This window comes from Dendropsophus ebraccatus, chromosome 1 (genome assembly GCF_027789765.1).
Source record: "Dendropsophus ebraccatus isolate aDenEbr1 chromosome 1, aDenEbr1.pat, whole genome shotgun sequence".
Lineage (NCBI taxonomy): Eukaryota > Metazoa > Chordata > Amphibia > Anura > Hylidae > Dendropsophus > Dendropsophus ebraccatus.
The window spans coordinates 105,307,296-105,332,049 of NC_091454.1; the positions used below are offsets into that span (position 1 = coordinate 105,307,296).

General features: G+C 38.0%; 1 protein-coding gene across 1 annotated transcript in view; it reads left to right on the plus strand.

Annotated features, from left to right (window-relative positions):
- CAV1 (caveolin 1) overlaps positions 1–20,665 on the plus strand; it is a 57,755-nt gene extending 37,090 nt beyond the window's left edge. The window contains exon 3 of the mRNA XM_069976378.1: positions 17,057–20,665. Coding sequence (XP_069832479.1) covers positions 17,057–17,398 — 342 coding nt within the window. The 3' untranslated portion in view covers positions 17,399–20,665. The remainder of the gene's footprint in view (positions 1–17,056) is intronic.
- Positions 20,666–24,754: the final 4,089 nt, after the last annotated feature.

Genomic DNA, 24,754 nt, shown 5'->3' on the forward strand with positions numbered 1-24,754 from the left:
CCCCAGATTGCCTATAAGAACTTCAGTTTATCCGTAACCACCCCACGTTGCCCGTATCCACCCCAGATTGTCTGTAAACACTGCAGGTTGCCCGTAACCACCCCAGATTGTCTGTAAACACTGCAGGTTGCCCGTAACCACCCCACGTTGCCTGTAACCACCCCACGTTGCCTCTGACCACCTCACGTCGCCTCTGACCACGCCACGTCGCCTCTGACCACCGCAGGTTGCCTCTGACCACCGCAGGTTTCCTCCGACCATCGCAGGTTGCCTCTGACCACTGCATGTTGCCTCTGACCACCCCAAATTGCCAATGACCCTCTCCAGATTGCGGTAACCATGCCAGATTACAGGTACCCACCCGAGATTACCTATAAGCACTTCAGTTTATCCGTAACCACCCCACATTGCCCGTAACCACCCCACGTTGCCCGTAACCACCCCAGATTGTCTGTAAGCACTGCAGGTTGCCCGTAACCACCCCAGGTTGCCGTAACCACAGCAGGTTGCCCGTGACCACCCCATGTTGTCCGTAACCACCCCAGATTACCTGTAACTACCTCAGGTTGCCCATAACCACCCCAGGTTGCCCGTAACCACCCCACATTACCTGTAATCTAATTTTTTTATTTTTTTATTTTAGTAACTGTGCTATTCTTATAACCATTACTAGCTGCGGTTTTGCTCCAGCAAATTGGCGCTCCTTCCCTTCTGAGCCCTGCTGTGTGCCCATACAGGGGTTTATGCCCACATATGATACCGTTTTACTCAGGAGAACCTGAGTTACAGATTTTGGGGTACGTTTTCTCTCCTGTTCCTAGTCAAATTGAGAAATTTCAAACTAAACCAACATATTATTGGAAAAATTCGAGTTTTTCATTTTTACTGGCCAATTTTGAATACTTTCCTCTAATACCTGTGGGGTAAAAATGGTCACCACACCCCAAAATGAATTCTCTGAGGGGTGCACTTTCCAAAATGGGGTGACTTATGGCGAGATTTTACTCCGCTGGCACTACAGGGGCGCTGCAAACGGACCTGGCGCTCAGAAACTTCTTCAGCAAAATCTGCATTGAAAAAGCTAATTGGCGCTACTTTCCTTCTGAGTCCTCCTGTGTGCCCATGCAGTGGTTTATGCCCACATATGAGGTACCTTTTCACTCAGGAGAACCTGCGTTACAAATTTTGGGGTACTTTTTTTCTCTTGTTCCTCATAAAATTGAGAAATTTCAAACTAAAAGAACATGATATTGGAAAAAATTTAGTTTTTCATTTTTACTGTCTAATTTTGAATACTTTCCTCTAATACCTATGGGGTCAAAATGCTTACCACACCCCAAAATGAATTCTTTGAGGGGTGCACTTTCCAAAATGGGGTGACTTATGGCGAGATTTTACTTTGATGGCACTACAGGGGCGCTGCAAACGCACCTGGCGCTCGGAAACTTCTGCAGCAAAATCTGCATTGAAAAAGCTAATTGGCGCTCCTTCCCTTCTGAGCCCTCCTGTGTGCCCATACAGTGGTTTACGCCCACATATGGGGTACCATTGTACTCAGGAGAACCTGCGTTACAAATTTTGGGGTACTTTTTTTCTCTTGTTCCTCGTGAAATTGAGAAATTTCAAACTAAACAAACATATTATTGGAAGAATTCGAGTTTTTCATTTTTACTGTCTTCTTTTAAATACTTTCCTGTAATACCTGTGGGGTCAAAATGCTCACCTCACACCAAGATGAATTCTTTGAGGGGTGCACTTTCCAAAATGGGGTGACTTATGGGGGTTTTTCTCTCTGCTGACACTACAGGGGCACTGCAAACGCACCTGGCGCTCAGAAACTTCTTCAGCAAAATCTGCATTGGAAAAGCTAATTGGCGCTCCCTTCCTTCTGAGCCCTGCTGTGTGCCCATACAGTGGTTTACGCCCACATATGGGGTACCGTTGTACTCAAGAGAACCTGCGTTACAAATTTTGGGGTGCTTTTTCTCTCATTTTCCTTTTAAAAATGAGAAACTTTAATCTAAACGTATATATTATTGGAAAATTTTAATTTTCCATTTTTTTACTGCCTAATTGTGAATACTTTCTTCCAGCCCCTGTAGGGTTAAAATGCTCATTATACCCCTAGATTAATTCTTTAAGGTGTGTAGTTTCCAAAATGGGGTCACTTATGTGGGTTTTCAGGATACCAGACTTCTAAATCCATTTAAAAAAAGAACTGGTCCCTAAAAAAATCAGTTTTGGAAACTTTCACGAAAATGTGATAATTTGCTGATGAAATTCTAAGCCCCGTAACACCCTAAAAAAGTAAAATATGTTTACCAAATTATGCCAGAATAAAGAAGAGATATTGGTAATGTGACTTAGTAACTAATTTATGTGCTACGACTTTCTTTTTTTAGAAGCAGAGAATTTCAAAGTTCATAAAATGCAAATTTTTAAAATTTTTCATGATATTTTGATGTTTTTCACAAAAAACACACAAAGTAGTGACCAAATTTTGCCACTAACATAAAGTGCCATATGTGACGAAAAAAACAATCTCAGAATCACTAGCATACGTTAAAGCATCACTGAGCTATAAGAGCATAAAGTGAGACAGGTCAGATTTTGAAAAATTAGCCTGGTCATTAAGGCCCAAACTAGCTGCAGCACGAAGGGGTTAAGCATGCTGTAAAGAACATCACTAAATGCTGTGGAAAAACAGCTCAGGCAAAATAGCTACCCCCATAACAATTTAATAAAAATGTAATGAAAAATTTATTAATAGAACATAGAAGAAGATTTGGGGGGGGGGGACTTCAGTAGCTTACTGTAAACAATAAAATAATCTAGATCAGGGGTGTCAAACTCAAATACACAGTGGGCCAAAAATTTTAAAACTGTACATAGTTGCGGGCCAATTGCTATGACATGAAAAGTGTAGGATAGGAAGGGAGAGGGACGGGTGAAATTTTAGGGATGGAAGTATCCACGTCAATGCTGCCTGTGCCATCATGGGGAAGGCTGGGCTATGGCCTAGTATGTTGTCTCCTCTGTGAAAGGAAGCATCCAGCATCATGAGCGATATGTACAGCAGTGACGTGGACTCCAGCGGAGCACACTTTTATAGCATCTCGTTCCCACCTATATACAAGCTCCCTATCCATAAAGGTAATAACGCCCCTTCTTGTAGCCCTTGCAGTATTAGTTTAATACAACCCTTTAATACTGCCCCATAAAGTAGACCCCACAAAATAGATACCCCATACAGTAAATTCCCCCAGTAGTGCTACAATACTGGCCCACAAGTGGTTAACTCATCCAATAGTGCCACAATACTGCCCCACAAGTAGTTAAATATGCCACTAGTGCCTCAATACTGCCCAACAAGTAGCTGGCTTCCCCCAATAGTGCTACAATACTGCCCCCCCAATAGTGCCACAATACTGACCCACAAGTAGTTAATTCCCCCAATAGTGCCACAATACTTGCTTCACAATTCACAATTTTCTTAAGGATGACTGAGAGAGGCAGAGCTGGTTAAGGCTGCGGTATGTCCTCAGAGCAGAGGCTGGCAGCGTGGCGATTTCAGAGCTTATGTCTCCTTCCTACGCAGTGTCAATAAAGGAAATATTAGTATGGGTGACAGTCACCAGAGGAAGCAGCGAGATCCTCAGCTCTTCACAAGTTATCGCGATGCTCCCACTTTACACTGGCAAAGAATGACAGTAGGCTGGGCATCTCTCCGGCTCCCCTGTAATCTGCAGACAAGAAGATTATAATATGGGCGATCCGGCCACCGTCAGGACCGCTCATATTATAATCCGCTGTGGCGTCCTGCTGGCCAGCTTAAGGAAATCTGGCCCCGCGGGCAGGAGTTTGACATGGCGGATTTAGATGAAGCATTCACTTTAAGTCTCTATTGTTGTAACTGGGACAAATATGGTTCTGTTACAGTACATGAGTTTGGGGAGTTTTTCAGTTGTTGTCTTACCTCCAAAAAGTTGTGACTCCCATTTTATTTGTGTGGCTCTTCTTGAAACATGTCTCAGAAACTTCTTATACTAGTTATTTACAGAAGACTTACTAAATACATTCTGCTTTTTTAAAACTCCAGTTCAGTAAACCTCTTCCAGTGTATTAGTTTATATTGCTTCATATTGTTGCTAAGAAAAATATTATTTATGAAAACACTGGAAGAATTTTTCTTCTGGGCTTGTCTACTGATAAACTTCTAATCTAGAATGGAAAAGATGAACATTCCATAACAGCTTAAGGTGAAAGAGTTTCATTCTGTATGGAGGACGATAAGAAATGAATTTGGCACTTGGCAAACATAATAAGCCATGTTTCAGCAGCACAGGGGAAGCTGACAGTAAGTTGTCTAACCTGGTAGAACAATAAATAACTGTTGTGTCAAGATTGGTAACCATCCATTAGGTTCTGCTTCAAGTGAACGTCTTTGCTTTCTTCCAGTCATTGTATTATCTAACGGTTAATTTAAATAAGGTTTACATTGCATTAAAGGGATTTTCCAGTGCTACAAAAACATGGCCCCTTTCTTTCAGAGACAACACGACTCTTGTCTCCCGTTTAGGTGGGGTTTGCAATTAAGCTCCATTTTCTACAATACAACTGAACAGCAAAAGCCCACCCAAGCTGGAGACAAGAGTGGGGCTGTCTCTGGAATAAAGTGGCCATGTTTTTGTAGTGCTGGATAATCCTTTTAACAGCTGGTAAAAACAAATCATGTTAGCATACATTTTCCATTGATTTACATTGTTAAAAAAAAAGGATTGCAATTAGGATGAGTAAATTTACAGTAATAAAGAAGGGAATCACTTTATCTCTGCAATTTGCTTATCAGCCTGCTGCCTTTTAACTGACTACCGCTCCATGCTGCTCCTCCTCACTTGCTGGAAAAAGCTGGATCCAGTCCTGGGAAACTTGGAGAAGGACTGAATCCAGCTTTTCCAAGCATCTGGGGAGGAGCGGCATGGAGCATCAGTGAGTTATAAGGCAGCAGGCTGATAAGCAGATTGTAGAGATAGGCTTATGTTAACACAAAGTCCAAAAAAGGAAAAAGGCATCCGCTTTTTGTGTTTAAAAAGACGTCCGTTATTGCATCAATTTAATTGGCTTTACTAATGCATTGTAGTCTATGGAATGACGGATGTCTTTTTCACACATTGTATTGAATGACAGACATCTTTTGAGGTGGACGCATTCAAATACAATGTTTGAAAAAAAAGTCCGTTATTCCATAGACTTCAATGCATTTTAGTCAAGCCAATTAAATTGATGCAATAACGGACGTCTTTTTAACCCTTTGAGGACCAGGCCCAAAATGACCCAGTGGACCGCGCAAATTTTGATCTTAGTGTTTCCGTTTTTCCCTCCTCCCCTTCTAAGAGCTCTAGCACTTTCAGTTTTTTATCTACAGGGCCATGTAAGGCCTTATTTGTTACAGGAATAGTTGTACTTTGTAATGGCGTCATTCATTTTACCATAACATGTATGATGGAATTCCAAATATATTATTTATGAAGATATAAATTGGTGAAATTGCAAAAAAGAATGCAATATGGTAACGTTTGGGGGGTTCCTGTGTCTACGTAATGCACTATATGGTAAAAGCGACATGATACTATTATTCTATAGGTCAGTCCGAACACAACCACATGCAGGTTTACACAGATTCTCTAATGTTATATATATTTTTTTTAAATGAAATCCTTTTTTTTGGCAATTAATTATAAATAAAATGGGCCTATTGTGACACTTATAACGGTTTTATTTTTTCACCTACAGAGCTGTATGGGGTGTCATTTTTTCCGCCATGATCTCTAGTTTTTATTAATACCATATTTGTGGAGATCGGACGTTTTGATCACTTTTTATTAATTTTTTTTATATATAATGTAACATAAAATTGGTAATCCGCACACTTTTTTCCCTCTTTTCGTGCACGCCGTTTACCGTTCGCAATGACGCTTGTTATCGGACAATTATGCACGCTACGGTATATTATATGTTTATTTGTTTATTTATTTTTATATGTTTTATTTATATAATGGGAAAGGGGGGTGATTTCAACTTTTATTGGGGGAGGGGCTTTGGGGTAGTGTATTGGTGTTTTTAACTTTTTTTTTTTTACACATTTGAAGTCCCTTTGGGGGACTTTTACATACATTAGTTTGATTTATACACTGATGAATGCTATGCCATAGGCATAGCATTGATCAGTGTTATCAGCGATCTGCTCATTGAGCCTGCCTGTGCAGGCTCAGTGTAGCAGATCGCCGATCGGACCGCACGGAGGCAGGTGAGAGACCTCCGGCGGTCCCGATCAGTAAGTGACAGGGGACTCCGGGCGCGCGGCGTTTAAGGAGTTAGTGACACGCGGCAGCGCGATCGCTGCAGCGTGTCATTACCGGTGAGGTCCCGGCTGCTGATTGCAGCCGGCCCCCACCTGCTATGAAGCGCGCTCCGCTCCGGAGCATGCTTCATAGCGGGAGAAACACCCAGGGCGTACAGTTACGCCCTAGGTCGTCTGGGGACAGACTTCCATGGCGTAACTATACGCCCTGGGTCGTCTAGGGGTTAAACACAAAAAGCGGTCGCTTTTTTTTTCTTTTTTGAACGTTGTGTGAACATAGCCATAAGGAAGCACTTTGTATTCTTTTTTATCTGTACTTGGAAATTAAACATACTGAAACATAAACAGTGAAACAAACACAAAATCATATTATGAATGCAGCCTAAGGCTATGTAGACACTGCGTTTTTTATGCTCCTTTTAAAATAACGTCCGCCGTTTTGAGTCTAAAATAACGGACGTCATTTAGCTGTCTGGCCTTCCCTTAGTGCAATGACTGGTGTTGGTCTAGTTTGGGGTTACTAATTGGCCTTTGGATGTGGCTTAATTGAAAAGTCCATTGAATTTAATAATAAAAATGGAGAAAGAACGGTGACAAAAGAAAAACTATGTGTGAACAACTAATAAAAAACGTCCGCTGTTTACAAAAGAAGTCCAAAAGTAATTGTCAGGATCATTATTTTAACCTCCGTGGCAATAACGTCCGTTATTCAATACATTGTGTGCATTGGACGTCCGTCTTTCTATTGACTTCAATGCATTGCATTGCAGTCAGTTAAATCGCTGCAAAAATGGACGTTACTTTAAATTGCAAAAGCGGACGCCTTTTCTCTATTTTTGTCATTGTGTGACCATAGCCTAATGCAGAAAAGATACATTATAGTCATAGTTATTTAGGGATAATTTTGAAGAAAGTATGTATTAAAAGTATCAAGATAAAAGTCAGCATAAATGACAGCGACTCTATTGAATGTGATTAACAAAAATTAACTATAATCGACACAATACCAAACCATCAAATTACCAAAATAAAATCTTTAATCTATAATATTGTTTCTGCACGGTGAACGGCGTGAACAAAAAGTGGTAAAAAAACCGCAGAGATTGCTTTTTTAAATTACATTTTATGTATAAAAAAATTGACAAAAAACGATCAATATGTTTAATCTAGAAAAAATATGTTACTAATAAAAATTAAAGATCATGGCACACAAAATGATGATCCCTTAGATGAAAAAATAAAAGCACTTTAACAGTCACAATAGGACCTTTTTAAATATACCTATTTGGGAAAAAAAAAGTTTTACTGCTATTAAAAATAATTAGAAAACCTAATAAACCTGCATAGCGCTGTGTTCAGACTGACCTATAGAATTAAGGAAAAATGCAATTTTTACTGTAAACATGCCCCCCCCCCCCCAAAAAAAAAAAAATTATTCATTTTATGGCAGATTGAAAGGAACCATTACAAAGTACACCTGTTCCTGAAATAAACAAGCCCTCACATGGCCCTGTAGGAAAAAAATTGAAAGAGTTATGGGTCTTAGAAGGCGAGGAGGAAAAAACTAAAACGCAAAAATTGACAATTGGCCCGGTCCTTAAAGCGACTCCGTACCCACAATCTGACCCCCCCCCCCGCCAAACCACTTGTACCTTCCGATAGCTGCTTTTAATCCAAGATCTGTCCTGGGGTCCGTTCGGCAGGGGATGCAGTTATTGTCATAAAAACAATTTGTAATCCGGCAGCGCTGTGTCTAACGGCCGGGGCTTACATTTGTATATGCATTAGGCTGGCACCACCTCTCCATCCTTCCTCCCCACCCTCCTCATCATTAGGAATGATCCAGGAACATTTACTGCTGTTTGAGCTTTGCACAGGTGTATTAATGATCCAGCCCATGTTCATTATACACACAGGTGGGGAATAGGAAGCAATCTGCCTGGAGTATTCCTAATGATGAGGAGGGTGGGGAGAAAGGACAGAGAAGGTGTGCCAGCCTAATGCATATACAAATGTAAGCCCCGGCCGTTAGACACAGCGCTGCCGGATTAAAAGTTGTTTTTATCACTATAACTACATCACCTGCCAAACGGAGCCCAGGACAGATCTTGAATTTAAAGCAGCTATCTGAAGGTACAAGTGGTTTGGGGGGGGTCAGATTGTGGGTACGGAGTCGCTTTAAGGGGTTAAAACAGATACTGAAACATACACTCTGTTACATTAAATATATAACTACATATAAAAATATATATAACTATATGCAAAGATAAAAAGTGTGTAGAACATGCCATACTAGTGAAAAGTGATAATGAAGTGAGAGTAAACAATAATGTGGAGTTAAAAATTTAGTGTATACATAAAGTGCTGTTATGAAGTGCTATCGAATGTGGCATGCACATTCAACCTTGTAGGGCCACATCACACTGATGTCTATAATGGTTCATGGGTCCTGAACAGTAGAACTAAATACAAAAATTGTGTTTTTATTTAATGTATCAATTGTGCAATAGAAGTACAGAAATAAGCTAATAAAATCCAGTTCTTAACAAAAAAAAACAAATTTAAAAACACAGCATAGATGTCACACCCATGATTCAGCCTCTGATGTTGGCTATAGTATAAGCAATGTTCTGTACCTCTAGTTGGGGGCATGCCTGAAATAAGCTCAGCCATGTAAATTGTTTCAACAAGAAGATCTAGGTTAAGTTTACACAACAATATTTTCAGTCTAATAATGCACAATAATGAGAAATTGCCCAGTAGTGCACACCTTATAAAATAACCGCTGTAATCGATTACAACCAATAAGATAGTGAACATGTTCATTACATTCTAATTACATTAGAACCTGTTATTGCAAAAAATTGTCATTTTATTTTTACTTTTTTACACATGTTCTATTTTCACTCAAAATTGCAGCTGTATTTTGGTATCATTTTACTGTGAGTGAACATAGCCTTAAAGGGGATATCCAGTTTTATAAAAACGTGTCCACTGTGTTCAAGAAACAACATGACATGTTTTCAGGTCAGGTGTGGTGTACAATTAAGTTCCATTCACTTCAATTCACTTCAATTCAAAACTCCACCGAAATTGGAGACGACAGTTGTGTTTTTTCTGGAAGAAAGTGGCCATGTTTTTCTTATGCTGGATAACCCCTTTAAAGGATGAGACTGGTCAACATGAAAAGGCAGGGGCAGGGGAGAACATAATAAAGAATCTTTACTTGTTTAGTGCCCTCACAGCACTGCCTTAACACTCCTGGACCCCCACCAGCTTTCTGGATCTCCTGCTCTAGTGACGTCATGACTGGGCTGAGTGAGCAGTCCTTTAGCAGGGTTGGGTACTTTCCCATGGGTTGCGACAACGAAATGGAAAATGAGTTCCAGCGGGGGTCCAGGAGTCGGTGACACGGTACTGCAGGGGCATGGGGAGAGGTAAGCGGAGCTTTTTTTATGTTTCCCCCAGCCTCTGGCTGCTGCCACATTTTTAAAATTTGGCTGAAGTTTTCCCTAAATATATACTGTGTACAATCAGAACATCATGCTATCTAGTTGCTAATAGTCAAGCTACCCCTCAGGAAAACGATTGCATGTGCATTTTTATTTCCAATAGTTGTAAGATATACCTAAACAGAGCTTATGCTGGAGGTCATAAGACAATAATAAAGCATCTCTGACAAATGCACGTCAGAGAAAATTCAAGTTACAAGTTCAGCAAACAGACTGGTGGCCATCTAGTACTAATATTTAGTTGTTATACGCATAAGCTCTGCTTTGCGTACACTGGCTGACAAAGCTTTGGATAGTTGGCATAAACTTTATCCTAGTTTGGAGTGAAAGATTTTTCTTTCCATATTAATTGTGATCCATTTCTTATTCGACTGTTTGCTTAATATGACATTTGCCATCAGAGTTTTAAATCTATTCCTTACAAGACCTTGGATGTCTTTTCATTTACCAAGCAGTGAGCTGCAAGACTAAAACAAGATGAAAGAAAAGAGAAGTAATGTAAGCACCTATACATCATTTTATCCCCACTGGTAAACAATATTTATGATGTATTGAGCTAAATATATCTCAGCATAACGCTAAGGTTTCGTGACAGTTTTCCCAGGACCTGGCATTTATTTTGGGATTCAGGCCAGATTTGTGAGTGGGAAGTATTATGGGATGAGAGAGTCAATGCTAAACTATGACTATGGGAAGGGTTCTCACTGATGTTTTGTGCTTGTTACAGACCAGATGGATTAACATCATAATGAAGAGACAATATTTCACACGTCATTAGCTTTTTACAAGGATGAGTGTGACACTGAGTGGAAGACATGTTTAAAAACAGACAAAAAGAGTCTATTTCTGTTTCAGTGTTCAACATTTTTTAGTAGAAACTTCATGTAACTGGAGAAATGCAATTCAGCCGAAGTATCACGGGCGTAGCTAAGATTTATGGGGCCCCATAACAAAAAACTGTATAGGGCCCCCCTCCCGTACACACTATACAATATATATACTCGGTGATGTGGCCAAAAAATAAAATCTCTGGTGGCCATAGGCAGAATCCTACATGCAGCCACAACAGTGACTGGCATAGCAGAGAGCCAATGGCTGCTTGTTCTGTTCGTCCACTGTATTTAACTATACATCAGAGCAGTGAAGCAGAGAGCTAATTGTCTTTAGCTTATTTACCCTTTTTTGTGTTGCAGCATGTAACAGAACACTGGGTCACTTATACACTGCAGTACATAAGGGGTTAAGCAGAAGGACACAGGAGGATCTTATCTTTCCTGTGCATCCCCGGGCCCCCCTCCCCCCAAGGGCCCCATAGCAACTGCCTTCCCTGCCTCTATGGTAGCTATGCCACTGCGAACTATCAAGTGGTCCTCTGACCCTTTTTTAGACACAAGCAAAATTGTAACTTATTGTGGTGAACAAGAGCAAGTATTATTTTTGTTAGAGTGGGCTGTACCCTCTCACAGTCATGTGCCATATTGATAAATTCAGTGCACACACCCTCAGAGCCACATACTGCACAGTTCATGTACAAGTCTTAATGCATAAGCATTATAACCTGCAGAAGATATTTACAAAGATCACTGTTGATATTGAGAGTGCACATGTCCATTATAGGGGTTTCTATATCCAGTATTTTCCCATTGTATTGAACATTGCATTTATACAGTATTTCTAATTATTTTTAGTCTAAAAAGGAAACTTACAGAGAAAGAGAAATCTTCTGCATTCACAGTTTTTCATAAACCAAGTCTAGAATTTACAAAACAATAAGTTTCCAGGACTACTTTCCAATTCTGGAACAATATGGAAAGGATGGCACTTACAAAGTGTGGTGTTCGAGGTAGTAGGTATCCAGAAAAAATAGTGGAGAAGACCCGGCACTCACCAAATAATTCTTGCTTACTTATTCTAGTGCAATAGGCATCAGGTGCACCTGATGCCTATTGCACTACAATAAGTTAGCAAGAATTATTTGGTGAGTGCCGGGTCTTCTCTACTATTTTTTCTACTTTCCAATCCTGGCCAGCCCTCCTCTAACAGGCAGATAAAATATTATGCTACTTTATTAATTGTGCATTGAAAAGCAAACAAAAATAACTTACAAAACATAGGGTGGGTCAAACTCAGTGTTTAAAAACAGCCAGGAATTAGCCCTTAGCCAACAGAGAAAAATTAAGGAAGAAATGTATGTACCTAAATCTCTCTGAATTGAGGTTTAGCTAAAAACCAAGGGATGGGTCCTAGACTTGGTTTATTAAAAAAAAAAACTGTCATTGCTGCACCAGAAGATTGAAGATTATGCTTGCTATTTTCTTCAGGCAATTTTTTTCTATTAAATTAAAAACCAATAAAAACACTGTATGCATGGCTTGTTCAATACATACAATATATATAGATGCATTTCTAGAAATGCATCTGTAGAAAAGACACTGCCAGTGATCCAACCAGCATATAATTTAAAAATAAATAAATTTTTGTTTTTTTGTTGGCATGATCATTCAAAAGAAAGTAAGACTTGTGGGTTTTACCTAAGATATATTTATGGCCGATCGTGGCAGTTAATGGCTTATTTAAAGGCAAAAGCTCTGTGAAGTTCCTTGGTATTTTCTAATAAACTGTGCCTCCAGCTGAGTGATTTATGCTAAGTAAGGATAGGCATTGCCAGGTCTTCTTTTTAATGTCTGCTTACAATGAGATTAGAATAAGATATGAAAAGGAACAACAAAGCTCTCACTTGTGCATATATAAACAGAGCAGGGAGGAAGTCATTGGTGACAGCAGTCATAGCTTTATAGTTTGTTTAATCATCAGCCAGCAATTGTCCACAACAGAAAAACAATTAGCTCCCAGTATGCCTATGTCTTCCTCATCCCTTGCTGCTTATATTCGGACAATTCCTGTTTTTGGCAGTTTGACAGCTGTCATTTTAAACCCAAATAATGGCTGTTATTTCAAAACAACAGCCATTATTCTACAAAGAGACATTGATTGGGTACAAAATGACGGTTTTCCCAAAAAATCACCCTCAAATGGCCAAAAACATACATTGTGCGTCCGTGGCCCAAAGCTAAAGACAAAAGTTTATGTATATAAAAACATAGCTATTAAATGTATTCAGGACCTTTGTATGGCTATGTTCACACAACGTTTTTTTCTAACTCTGTTTAAAATGATGCCTATCGTTTTCAGTCTAAAATCATGGACGTTATTTAGCAGCCTGGCCTCCCCTTAGTGCAATGAATGGTGTTTGTACATTATTCTAGTTTGGGGTTACTAATTGTACTTTGGGTGCGGCTTAATTAAAAAGTCCATTGAATTTCATAGTAAAAACGGAGAAAGAGAGATGAGAAAAGAAAAACTGTGTGTGAACAACTAATAAAAAACGTCCGCTGTTTGCATAAGATGCCTGAAAATAATGATCATGTTCATTATTTTGACGTCCGCAGTGAAAACGTCCGTTATTCCATACATTGTGTGCATTAGACGTCCGTCTTTCCATTGATTTTAATGCATTGCCACTGCAGTCAGTTAATTTGCGGATTTGGATTTTTGGATTTTTCTTCTGAATATATTTGTAAAAATGGTTACTCTTATCTTGCTCTCAATATTATAGCAAATCACACGGATATGCTATCACCTTATGAATATTGGGTTTGACCTCTGAGACATCCTGAGGATAATAAGGTTGCAGCATTATTTATTAGCAGTGGCACTGCCTTCCTTCCATCCTCAGGATTTCAGAGATTGAACCCTTATTGATCATAAAGTGATGGCATATCCTGCCAATATTCCATGACTTTATAAGATAGGAAAACCCCTTCCCATAAAGTACTAATTACACAATAAAGGAAATAATTACTTTCTAATTTTGCTTTTTTACTTAATATGTCCATCTGATTTAAAAGATATAAAGCAACCACTGAAGGGCACTGTGCTGGCTAGCAGCCAAACCAGCTTCACGCTATTGGGTGCATAGCCTCTGGGCAGCCAGGCTCAAGTCTCCACTCCAAGACAAAGATGAAGTACATGGCAATCCAATATAGTGATGAAATAAAGACTTTGTTTATTGACCCATCAATAGTGGATTCTCAAGTGGAATCAAAACATTGCAGGATTAATGGGTAAATAAACAAGCCTTTATTTGTGTCAATATGCAATTCATAAACAAAACAGGTGAGAATCTCAATGTCACCAATCCCCAATGACGAGAATTCCAAGTCTCGAGGGCAACCATTGTTGTCATGATTCAATAAAGTCTGTGCGATCTGTGAAGATGACTTGTGTGAAATACATATAATGTCCATAAAACAACAAAACTATTATGGTATTCCTACAATATTCTATTTATTTGCAGCTGTAGACATGATTAAATTGATCAAATACACTTTGAAGCCAAATGCAGATTTTTAGCATGTTCCACCATTTTTCTTGACTACTGTAGACGTTCCCAGATAAGAACATCTCTGCTGTCGGTTGAATGTACTATATAACCACTCATAAAGATATGGTGTTGAGTGGTCCTTTGAGTCAATGTATTTGATTGTCAACCTTGAATAATTCCAGAAAAATTGCCTTACTCCAAGCCTAAACTAATTTTAACAACGAGCACAAAGTCACTAAATATTCCATACAGATGGACTGAGTGGATAATTTGGAAATCGCTGCTAGAGTAAATATAAGTTTTTATTTATTTATTTTTAGAATTGAGTTACTCAACTCCATTAAGTGGATATTAAAATGCAGATGACATTTCGGATGGCTTGGCATGTCTGAATGTTATTAGGATTTTTTTTCCAATAAATTGAAAAATGTAAAACTTTGTTACTAATAAAATATCAGTGGCAATTCTGAGAAATAATTCATCTAAGAATCCCTTTGATGTCATTCCGAGGAAATGACAGCTCCCTTAACCAATATAGCAGCTTGTTTTATACTGTTCAGTTTCTCCATCAAACTTAAGTAATTTTAGTAAGATCCCTTGCATTGCTGATGGGCAAAACGCGTCGCCTTATTCTGATTACATATGACATACTACCTATGCTGATTGAGGTGAGGCCCTTAGACCATCTTCGTTAACTAACTGAAGGATACTCATTTCTGTAATTCATCATAAAAAATATTATCAAACTAAGGATTTGATGGGAGAAAAATATATATGTAAATTCTGGAGCGGTCTATCAGAGATATAGCTAAAAAATTGGATGAAAAGTCATTTGCTGGAGAAAGTCGTTCCCATGTGTAACAGCGGCTTATTTGCAATTTTATTTGCAATATAGATTTACTTATTTAATATCAGATGAAGCTAACTTTGCAGATTATTATGGCAATTTAATGATTTTCTGCTGTATAATTTTGATAGGCAATTCTGTAACCTTTGAAATAGTTCTCACTAGAGAAAAAATGTGAACACGATATGAATAGCTTGGATGTGTTAACATTATCAACGGATATTGTATTTACTCATCTGTCAAGATAAAATGTTACTTTCCTATAAGAACGCCGGAGTTGTGTAACTGGCAGTGAGACTAAACTTTCCGATTAAGATGTCTCCTAGAGCAAATAATGTCTTATAGTTACAGGTCTTCTTAAGCTCATGTAGAGGACTAAATGTACTTGTTTTATGAAGTACTGTCTACAAAATCTTATTGGAATAAGATGTATTATTTCTGCCTGACAGCTCCAAACCCTTTCATTGTGTATTGATAACCACTGGAAAAATTACTTCTTGACTAATTCCATCCACATCATTGTAACCAATGCCATTTTAATATCTTATTTTACAGCCATGTTGGATGGTAGCATGGAAAATATTGGTAGCATTTTCTGGTAACCTCAGCGTTGCCTATAATGATATGAATCTACAGGATTAACTTTTTATAATGTGCTCAATTAAAGTAAATAAATCTTTACATAAAATAGTTGTTCATATAAATTTAAATACTCTTGTTTAGAGGTTTTCTGCCATGTTGGGTATTCAGGTCCTAAACAGGCTTCTGTGGTTTTATAAAAGCCATACCCCACCATTTGGTCCATATTTTGCACCATCATTTGGAAGAGAAAACTAGGAGTGGGTCTAGAACATGGAAAGGGGCAATTTTCCACATGGTACTTTTTCTGATTATGTACACAATGCACAATACTGATCAAAATATTGATGTGTGAAAGTAGATTTTTAGTTTAGTATTATCCAGCTGCAATGTGTTCCACCCTTCTATTTGTCCCATCTTCTATTGTATGTAAAAGGAGGGCAGATGAAAGACACAAAATAACATATTTATGATCTTGCAAAGTTGCTTTCTTTTTTTGGCTTGAGTAATAATGAACTTGAGTAATACAAAATAAGCCTGTACCTAATAAATGGGACCTGTCACCACTCCTAGACTGTCTTTTTTAGCAAATACACACAACACCCATAAAATAACAATTCTGGAACATCTTTCCTTATAGGTTTGTATTGTGCCATTCCTCAGTTATTCTTACTAAAATGTATGACTGAATAACCAACAGGGTGTTACAAATTGGAAGTGTGTCCCTACATATCTGACACTATAGGGCCATGCCACCAACCAATAACACCCAGTTGGTTATTGAGTCATATATTTATAGTAAGAATAATAGAGGAACAGCACATCACAGAGCTATAAGAAAAGATGTTTGAGAATTATTATGTCATGGGCATTGCATGGCAAGAAGTCCACTTAAAAAACAACTGTTAACATTTGGTAGAGACAAGTCAAAAGGTTTGATCGGACAGGGTCTGGGTGTTCAGACCACTACAAAGAAGTAAGCACTAAGTGCATTCACTTTACATTTCTGCAAGCAACTGATACCAGTGGGAGATGAACACCCAGCCCAATAACGATCAAGACTGTTAACATGACATCAGTGTCGGACTGGGGTATCTGGGGCCCACCAGAGGAAATGATCCTTGGGGGCTACCAATGAAGAAACAGGGAGAAACAACATGTTAGTAAGTGTTTGTGCAGGTTCTAAAGCTGGGGCCCACCTCTGGATTCTCTGGTCCTCTGGTGGGCCAGTACAACACTGCATGACATGCGAAAAGTTATTTGGAACAGGTACACTTTAAGTAAAGTATAATCTATTGGAAACTTTAAAATATTGTATGGTATGATTTGCCATGTATTTCCGTATGTAATACCTTTTCTTTTCTATTATTTAGATTGATTTTGTAGATGTGATTGCTGAACCCGAGGGAACACACAGCTTTGATGGTATCTGGAAAGCAAGCTTCACCACCTTCACTGTGACAAAATACTGGTTCTATCGCCTGCTGTCTGCAATCTTTGGCATTCCATTGTCATTAATCTGGGGCATTTACTTTGCCATCTTGTCCTTCCTGCATATCTGGGCTGTTGTGCCATGCATAAAGGGCTACCTGATTGAAATTCAGTGCATCAGCCGGATCTACTCCATCTGCATCCACACATTCTGCGACCCATTGTTCGAAGCATTTGGCAAGATATTCAGCTTTGTTCGAATATCTCTACGCAAAGAAGTATAAGTGACACTCAGAAAAGTGCAGAATATATGGTAAAGAACCAAGTCAGAATATATGGTAAAGAATAAATATCAGAAAACATTTTATGTGCACTGATGTAAGATCAAAGAGTCACTAAAGTGTGTGCCCTGGGGCAAGTTTGTATCCTCGTAGAAGATTTTTGTCTAAACAAAGGTTTATCAGCTATGTGAGTCCTTTTACTGGCTCAGTGTGATATACTTTTATTTTTTTTATACTCATATTATATGACATGCTTACAACCAAAATGATGTTACAAAAGAGTTAGTTTATGGTAAATGTTATATTTGGTGAAAAAATTCTGCAGTATAGATGAATAACATTAGTAGATAGCACATTGAGGTTACGCTGAAAAAAAAATAGCAAAAAGGCAACAAATGTAAATATCTATATTTTGTTATGGAATTCTGTATACTCTTTTAAAGAGGGCTCCTTTATGATTTCTGTGCCAAGCTTTGAGTCATAACTGGTAAAGATTATCTGATCAACTTTGGTCAAGACTCAAATATACTTACATGGAATCTTCTTACAAGGTTATATATGACCTATCTTTCAGCATCACCAAAGAATGGATACATAAGCTAAAAAGTATACCTAACAGTGGTCCTGTGATACCTATGTAAAAATAATGCCAATGAAATGACTGCCTACTTATCAATGAAATTTCTATATCAGATATTTACCATATTTCACATAGTAAGGTCACTATTAGTTTCTAGCTATTTCTATGTAATGAATTACACTGGCTCCAGTCATCTATAATGTCAATTGTTAATGTATAACATGAGCAATCTATAAAATCTAGAAATATTTTTAGCTTTTTTCTTAGTTTTTTTTTTGTTTGTTTGTTTTTCTGCCAATCCTTATTCTGCCAATGTTCTAACTGACCAGTCTTCTTCTTAGATGGCTATTGCTGCAGATATTTTGTACTTTGTATTGTGAGATTTTGTGCAGGTTATAAAAAATGTATATTTTGCTATGACCATCATACACTGTAAAATCTAACCTGAAAAATGATTTCCCGGTGCAGAATATTTATGAATGAAGGTGCTTTAGGTAACATGCCAATGCTAACCCACATCTACCATCTACTATGCTTGATTTGTGAAAACTATAGTGGACACTTCTGATTCGTGATTTTAGATATTTGCTTTTATTCACGTTCAACACATTCAACACATTTACGTCTTCTATTATTTTACATCTTCTATTACCTATAATGCATGTGAATAATAAAGGCAGATTTATCAGAGCATTTTTATTTTTCCAGAGCAGTTTAAGAAATAAAAGCTGAGCTCTAATTGGTTGCTATGAGCAACAAAGACATTGTTTGGTGTGTTTTTTTGTTTTGTTTTTTTTGTTTTGTTTTTTGTACTTTTATGTTTTGGTAAATTCCCCTTTGTGCCTTCTTTATCTACTAAAAACTCTCTAATAGGGTCTAGTCAAGCATTTTTTGTATTACACTATACATTGAAGAAGTGAGGGGCCTTTTTTATTATGCCTATGATATATGCTGCTTTTGTTTAAGATGACTGTCATAATTTTGTTTCATTTATGTAACTGGTTTCTTTGCTTATACATTTTCACAAAATCAAACATATAGACCATACATATACATTGAGGATAGGCATTTCAGGTATGTATGATTTTCAGTAGTAGTGCTTTGGTCATACAGTGTATTTAGATAAATGATGCCTAAAATTGCCACCAATCATGCCAACATGATTATTTGTGAACTGCAGTAGTTACATACAAATGTGAAGTGCCTTCAATATTAGCTGCTCATACAAGAGTATTCATATAAGTACTACTTATAGATAATGTACATGGCAGTGATCTTTTGTACTCATCTGTTGCTATCAAAGACAGATTATAGGTAGAATTTACACAATGTGGTGTCCACAAAAAGTAGGGGTATTTCCCCACATCAACCAGATTAATACTGATCACGGGAAGGACGGCAATCAGATTGGACACTGTCATAAATGATGACTTGTGCTCCCTATATATATGAATATGTAATTATGCACTATTAGTTAGTTGGCTTTTTCACGCTAGAGAGAACTAAAATTTATTTAGCAATGTTAAACCTTTATAGAATAGTACACGCCTGCTAATAAATGCAGCTTCATTTTCCAGCTTCTCTCTTTATTTTTATACTATTGAGGTGTAGGTTCAGTCTTGCTGAGAATTGCTACTTCTTACAAAAGATCGACTAAACAAATAGCAAGGAGGAGTAAACTGTATTGGATTGGTAAGAAGCAACCGGGGAGCAATTGATGAAGTGTCTGCAGGACTGAATCTACTTTACATTTAGACCTTGGTATATATTTATTGTCCTATACCACGTATTTGTGTGCTCTCACATGGTGAATGTGCACTACATAGTATCAGTTGTCTGTTGCTTGATAGGCATACATGCCGCATACACATAAATACATTAACATGTCACAAACTCCAATTAGCTAATGGTTTCATGTAGAAGAGGGAATGCAGAACAAAGAGAACGTTCACCACATTTTAGTTTGCTGAGTATTAGAACTTCTGTTGCTACCCAGTCTCCAAGCCATATCATAGATCTGACATATATGTATGTGTGTTTTGCAATAATAATATACATACAGCATAGTGTATATAAAGATTCAGTGTAATACACAAAATATGGGCACCCATGAATATATTCTCACAAATCCTATAAGTGTGGTTTTCTGATCCCTCGTTGCGGACTAAATAGAAATAAGTGCAGTTTCACTTGAGAACCCTGTAAGGATGTTCTGTGACGTCATAAATCTATTTTTAAAGCATAGGCTGTTTCATGTCATTTTTTTGTCTAGTCATTCCTGATAGACATACTGGGGGAGATTTATCAAACATGGTGTAAAGTAAAACTGGCTCAGTTGCCCTTAGCAACCAATCAGATTCCACCTTTCATTCCTCACAGACTCTTTGGAAAATGAAAGGTGGAATCTGATTGGTTGCTAGGGGCAACTGAGCCAGTTTCACTTGTTTCACATGTTTGATAAATCTCCCCCACTGAGTAAAGCAAAGACACTAAGATGTGTTCTGCAACATAGATACCATATTATAAGTGACTCCTGGAATACTGTTTGTAATGTATGCTAATGTCATGTAATCTCTTTCCTTTCACTGTAAGGTCCTTGCTGATTGAAACCTAGTGATATTTAAAATGTAACACATAATGCATGTATTCAATGTACAAGGTTAGATGTGCACAATAAAAGGTTTAACGTGTTCAGAGTAAGTTATTTGATAAATGTGTGGAAACATGCTGTCATGTAAAAATGTTAGGACTATTTGTTCCCTGGGATGTGAGCTTCTCTCTTTAATAATTCACAGTGTACACAGACGACTACCTGATGGTTATGTTGGGATTGGTTGATGAGTTATGTTAACAAAAGGTTTAGTTTTAATAACCTTCCTTCCTAGTGTTAAGCACAGGAGAAAGCACAGAGTAAAATCTACATATATGGCAATGCTCGAAAGGCCTTTTAATTCACTTTGCAAGAGGAAACGTTTTTAATGTTCCTTTAAAACAGACTTTTAAAACAACAAATAACTGTTACAATATTTTAAGATTTATGCATTTGAAGTCAAACGTCCTCGTTCCACAACTGAAAATATCTCCTGACACAACAAATCACATTACTGCTAGAGTTGTAGTTGCTGTGCATAAACCTATACTGAAGTTTTCTGTCTGCCTCTGTAGACTAATTAAGGCTTTGTTTGTTTCATTTTTTCCTGTGTTAGAGTTATACAGTACATTGAGTAAATTCCTGTAAGGTATGTTGTTGCATACTGGCCACGTATATGACCTAAAGAAGACATTACAAAATGTTACTGATAGGTTTAATCACTTTATGGTGCTATACAGTATAACAATATTATTACAATAATAATTTTATACTGTATACTTTCAAAAGTAATTTTAGTGCACACCAGTTTTTTTTTTTACCTCTTGTTGGGATATGTTCACATCATGATTTGCCTTTCGTTTACATGAATACATCGACATGCTGTTAAAATGTGATGCCAATGTATTTGCGCAGACGTTAATGGCCAGAATATAGTCACCTAGTGACCAAGTTCTTGTCATTTTTCAACATATACATGTTTAGACTCAGACCCTGAAGCGCAGTAAACCATACATCCAAGTCCAAGACAAAACTTATATACACTCAGAAACTGACCCAAACATAGTTACTAGCTGACTATGTTTGGGCCATTTAGGGTATAGGGTCCATATCCCTCCAAGTTTAAATACTGTACATCATCATGGCATTTTAATACAATGCCTATGTACTAGATTTGTGTAACAGAGAAGCAAAAAAAGTAACTGCTTAACTGCCATGAATATTAGTTTTCCCATGTAATCATGGTTTAGTGATTTTATAATCCCTCCTGGTAGAACTAGGACACAATAGGACCTGCCTTTGCCAACAGCTAGAAAGCCATGTGCAGTGGGTAGACAGTCTCATGTAGCAACCAAGGATACATTAGTCTACGCTATTATCAGTTTAGTATTAAACAGTTGATTAAAAGAATGACCTAATCAAATATATTTTCTCATTTTAATTGCTCTACCTTACCACTAGGATATTGAAGGAAGGGGCATACCCCAGGGGAAGCTGATGGGATTGTTCTCTCAGATCCTGAGTGCCAATGAAACACCCTAAAGTGACTGTGTCTTGATCTATATTTTTAGACACAGGACTTTGATAGGAAAGTGAATCTTTGCCCCAGGTAAAAGAAGGAACAGCTATAACTTTAAGTAACCACTATGGAGATATGACTAACAATATTATATACTCTTGGGTAAAACAGTGTTGACAACAATTTATCCAGTACACTGACTTTTACAATGGAAGCAGTTTCAGTCTCTCACGGTTTCTGAGGGACTTGCAATGCCCCGCGGCACTGTAGTGACAAAGAGCTTCAAAGAGTTTCCCAGCTGCCGGCATGATATTGACACATCATACCAGGCGGGGAAACAGTCCATTGCATGCATTCACTGTCCATAGGTCAGAAAAATCTACGGACGTGTGAATGTAGAAGTGTTTTTAGAAAAAAATAAACTAAAGAACTATAGAACACAGTGAGAGGTTAGTTGGGAAAAAGAAGAAACATGAGAAAATATTACTTTACTGAAAGAGTAGTAGGTGCTTGGAACAAACTTCTAGCAGATGTGGTTGTTAAATCTACAATAAACGAATTTAAACATGCCTGGATAAACATATATCTATCCTAAGATAATAAGAATGGAAATACTAAAAGGGCAGACTAGATGGACCCAGTGGTCTTCTTCTGCCGACAATCTTCTATGTTTCTAAAAAAAAATATAGAGAGAGAAAAAGAAGAATCTGCAATATAGACAAGTAATTGATATATTATGACAAATAATTGATATAATATGTATTGTTATGGAAAAACGTTTTACCTGAATATGACAATATTTAGCCAAAAGAAAATAAAAAGAGCACCAGGGATACGCTACATATATAATGCCCAGTGGTAGGCTGTGTCTTAGAAGATTCAGAAATGCAATTGCTGGGATACTTATGGAGGGATAGCTATATATGTAAGACGCAACAGAAATTGAACTATATCAGACCAGGCAACCCTTCTTTTCCACAAAAATTCCAAGATTTTCTAGCTTGTTCCTACTGTAGACTTAGTTTCATGGTCTTACTGTAGACTTTACATGGGCATTAAAAAGGAATCACAGCAAAACAGTACTTATAAATAGAGATGAGTGGATTTAGAGTAAGAATGAAGCAAATTGCTTTGTTAGCTTGGCAGTCGGCTTATTAGCCAGCTGCCTTTGAAGTCTGCCTCAACGCGTTTACTCCCTCTAAATGGCCAAGAGGGGTTTATTAGCAGGTTATATCCTGATGGTATGAAGGTATGAATGATAACCCTAGCAATGGAACTATTTCTTCACTTAGCCTCTGTACTCTGTACCTGGAGGGAGCTGCTTTAGCCTAGAAGACGTCTTACTGTGAGTATCTACATGTCACCCCTTGTACACTAGTCTATTGCCCATATAAGGACAGTAAGATGCCGTTTTATGGCACAGATGTTATATTTTCTTGACACAGCTATAATTTTAATAGAGTTTATTAAAAATTATATTTTATAAGAATATTTTACAGTAATTTTTCATGGACATTAGTACAGCCAAGTCTAAACATTTCCCCAAAATAGACACAAATAGGACTGGAGGAGCCTTTCTTTTAGAAATGCTCTTCTGCATTTTGTTGTTGTAAGCCAGGGTCTTTTTAGTTACTGTCAGCTTGATACAAAATAGCCATTTTCCTCTGACCGCTCTCATTAACATGGCATTCTTGTTCACAGAATTCGGGTCAGTGGATATTTTACTTGTTTTCTTGTTTCCCTGTAAACCCTACATACTGTTGTACATTTAAATCCTGAGTGATCAGCAGTTTCTGAGAGACTCAAATGACCTTGTCTGGCACCAACAATTATTCCATGGGCACAGACATTGGATTTGTATCTGTTTCCCATTCTAGCTTTTTTATTTAAGCATCAACTGACCATATCTGCTTGCCTTTAAGAACAGAATAGTTGCCGTATGATTGTCTGACTACAGAGCCACATGACACATTATAGATTGGGGCTCCCATTACAGATTTTGGTACTGAATCTAGGTCACATTGGTCTATTTCCTCAATGGGCTTATAGTCTGAATTCCCTATCTCAAACACACACATGCACATAGATATAAATTAATAGGAAGTTGGTTAAAGAGGTTGTCCGGCCAGGACTCCCTTAAGCTCTATGCCCGGGTGGAGGGTGACTGGGAAAAAATAAGATACACTTAACCTCCCTGGCTCCCACGCTTCTACCTGTACTACCTGTCTGTGTATATTGTGCAGCTGGTCCTGGATTAAGAGATGTGACGTAGCAGGCCCATTCATCCATTCAGTGGTTGTGTGGGACATCGCTACAAGTGCTGTATGGCTGATCAGGCCTGCTATGTCACAACAGCATAGTACAGAGACCAGTGTATGAGCCAGGGAGGTAAGTGTTCGTTTTTTCTTCACTTACCACCTCAACGGGCATAGAGCCTAAAGGGAAACTAAAACTTTCTAAAAAGAAACAGGTTCTTACCCATGTTGTCTCCTCATGATCTCAAAAGATGATGGTGGTCTACACCAGACAAAGGAAGACAAGTGGATAACTCTGCCTATTAGGGAAAACCATACCTACAGAGGGACAAATCTATACCTTATAGGTGGCAACTACAGGGGGGGCAACCATGCCTACAGTGGGAAACACTATACTAACCAAGAGGCAACTATG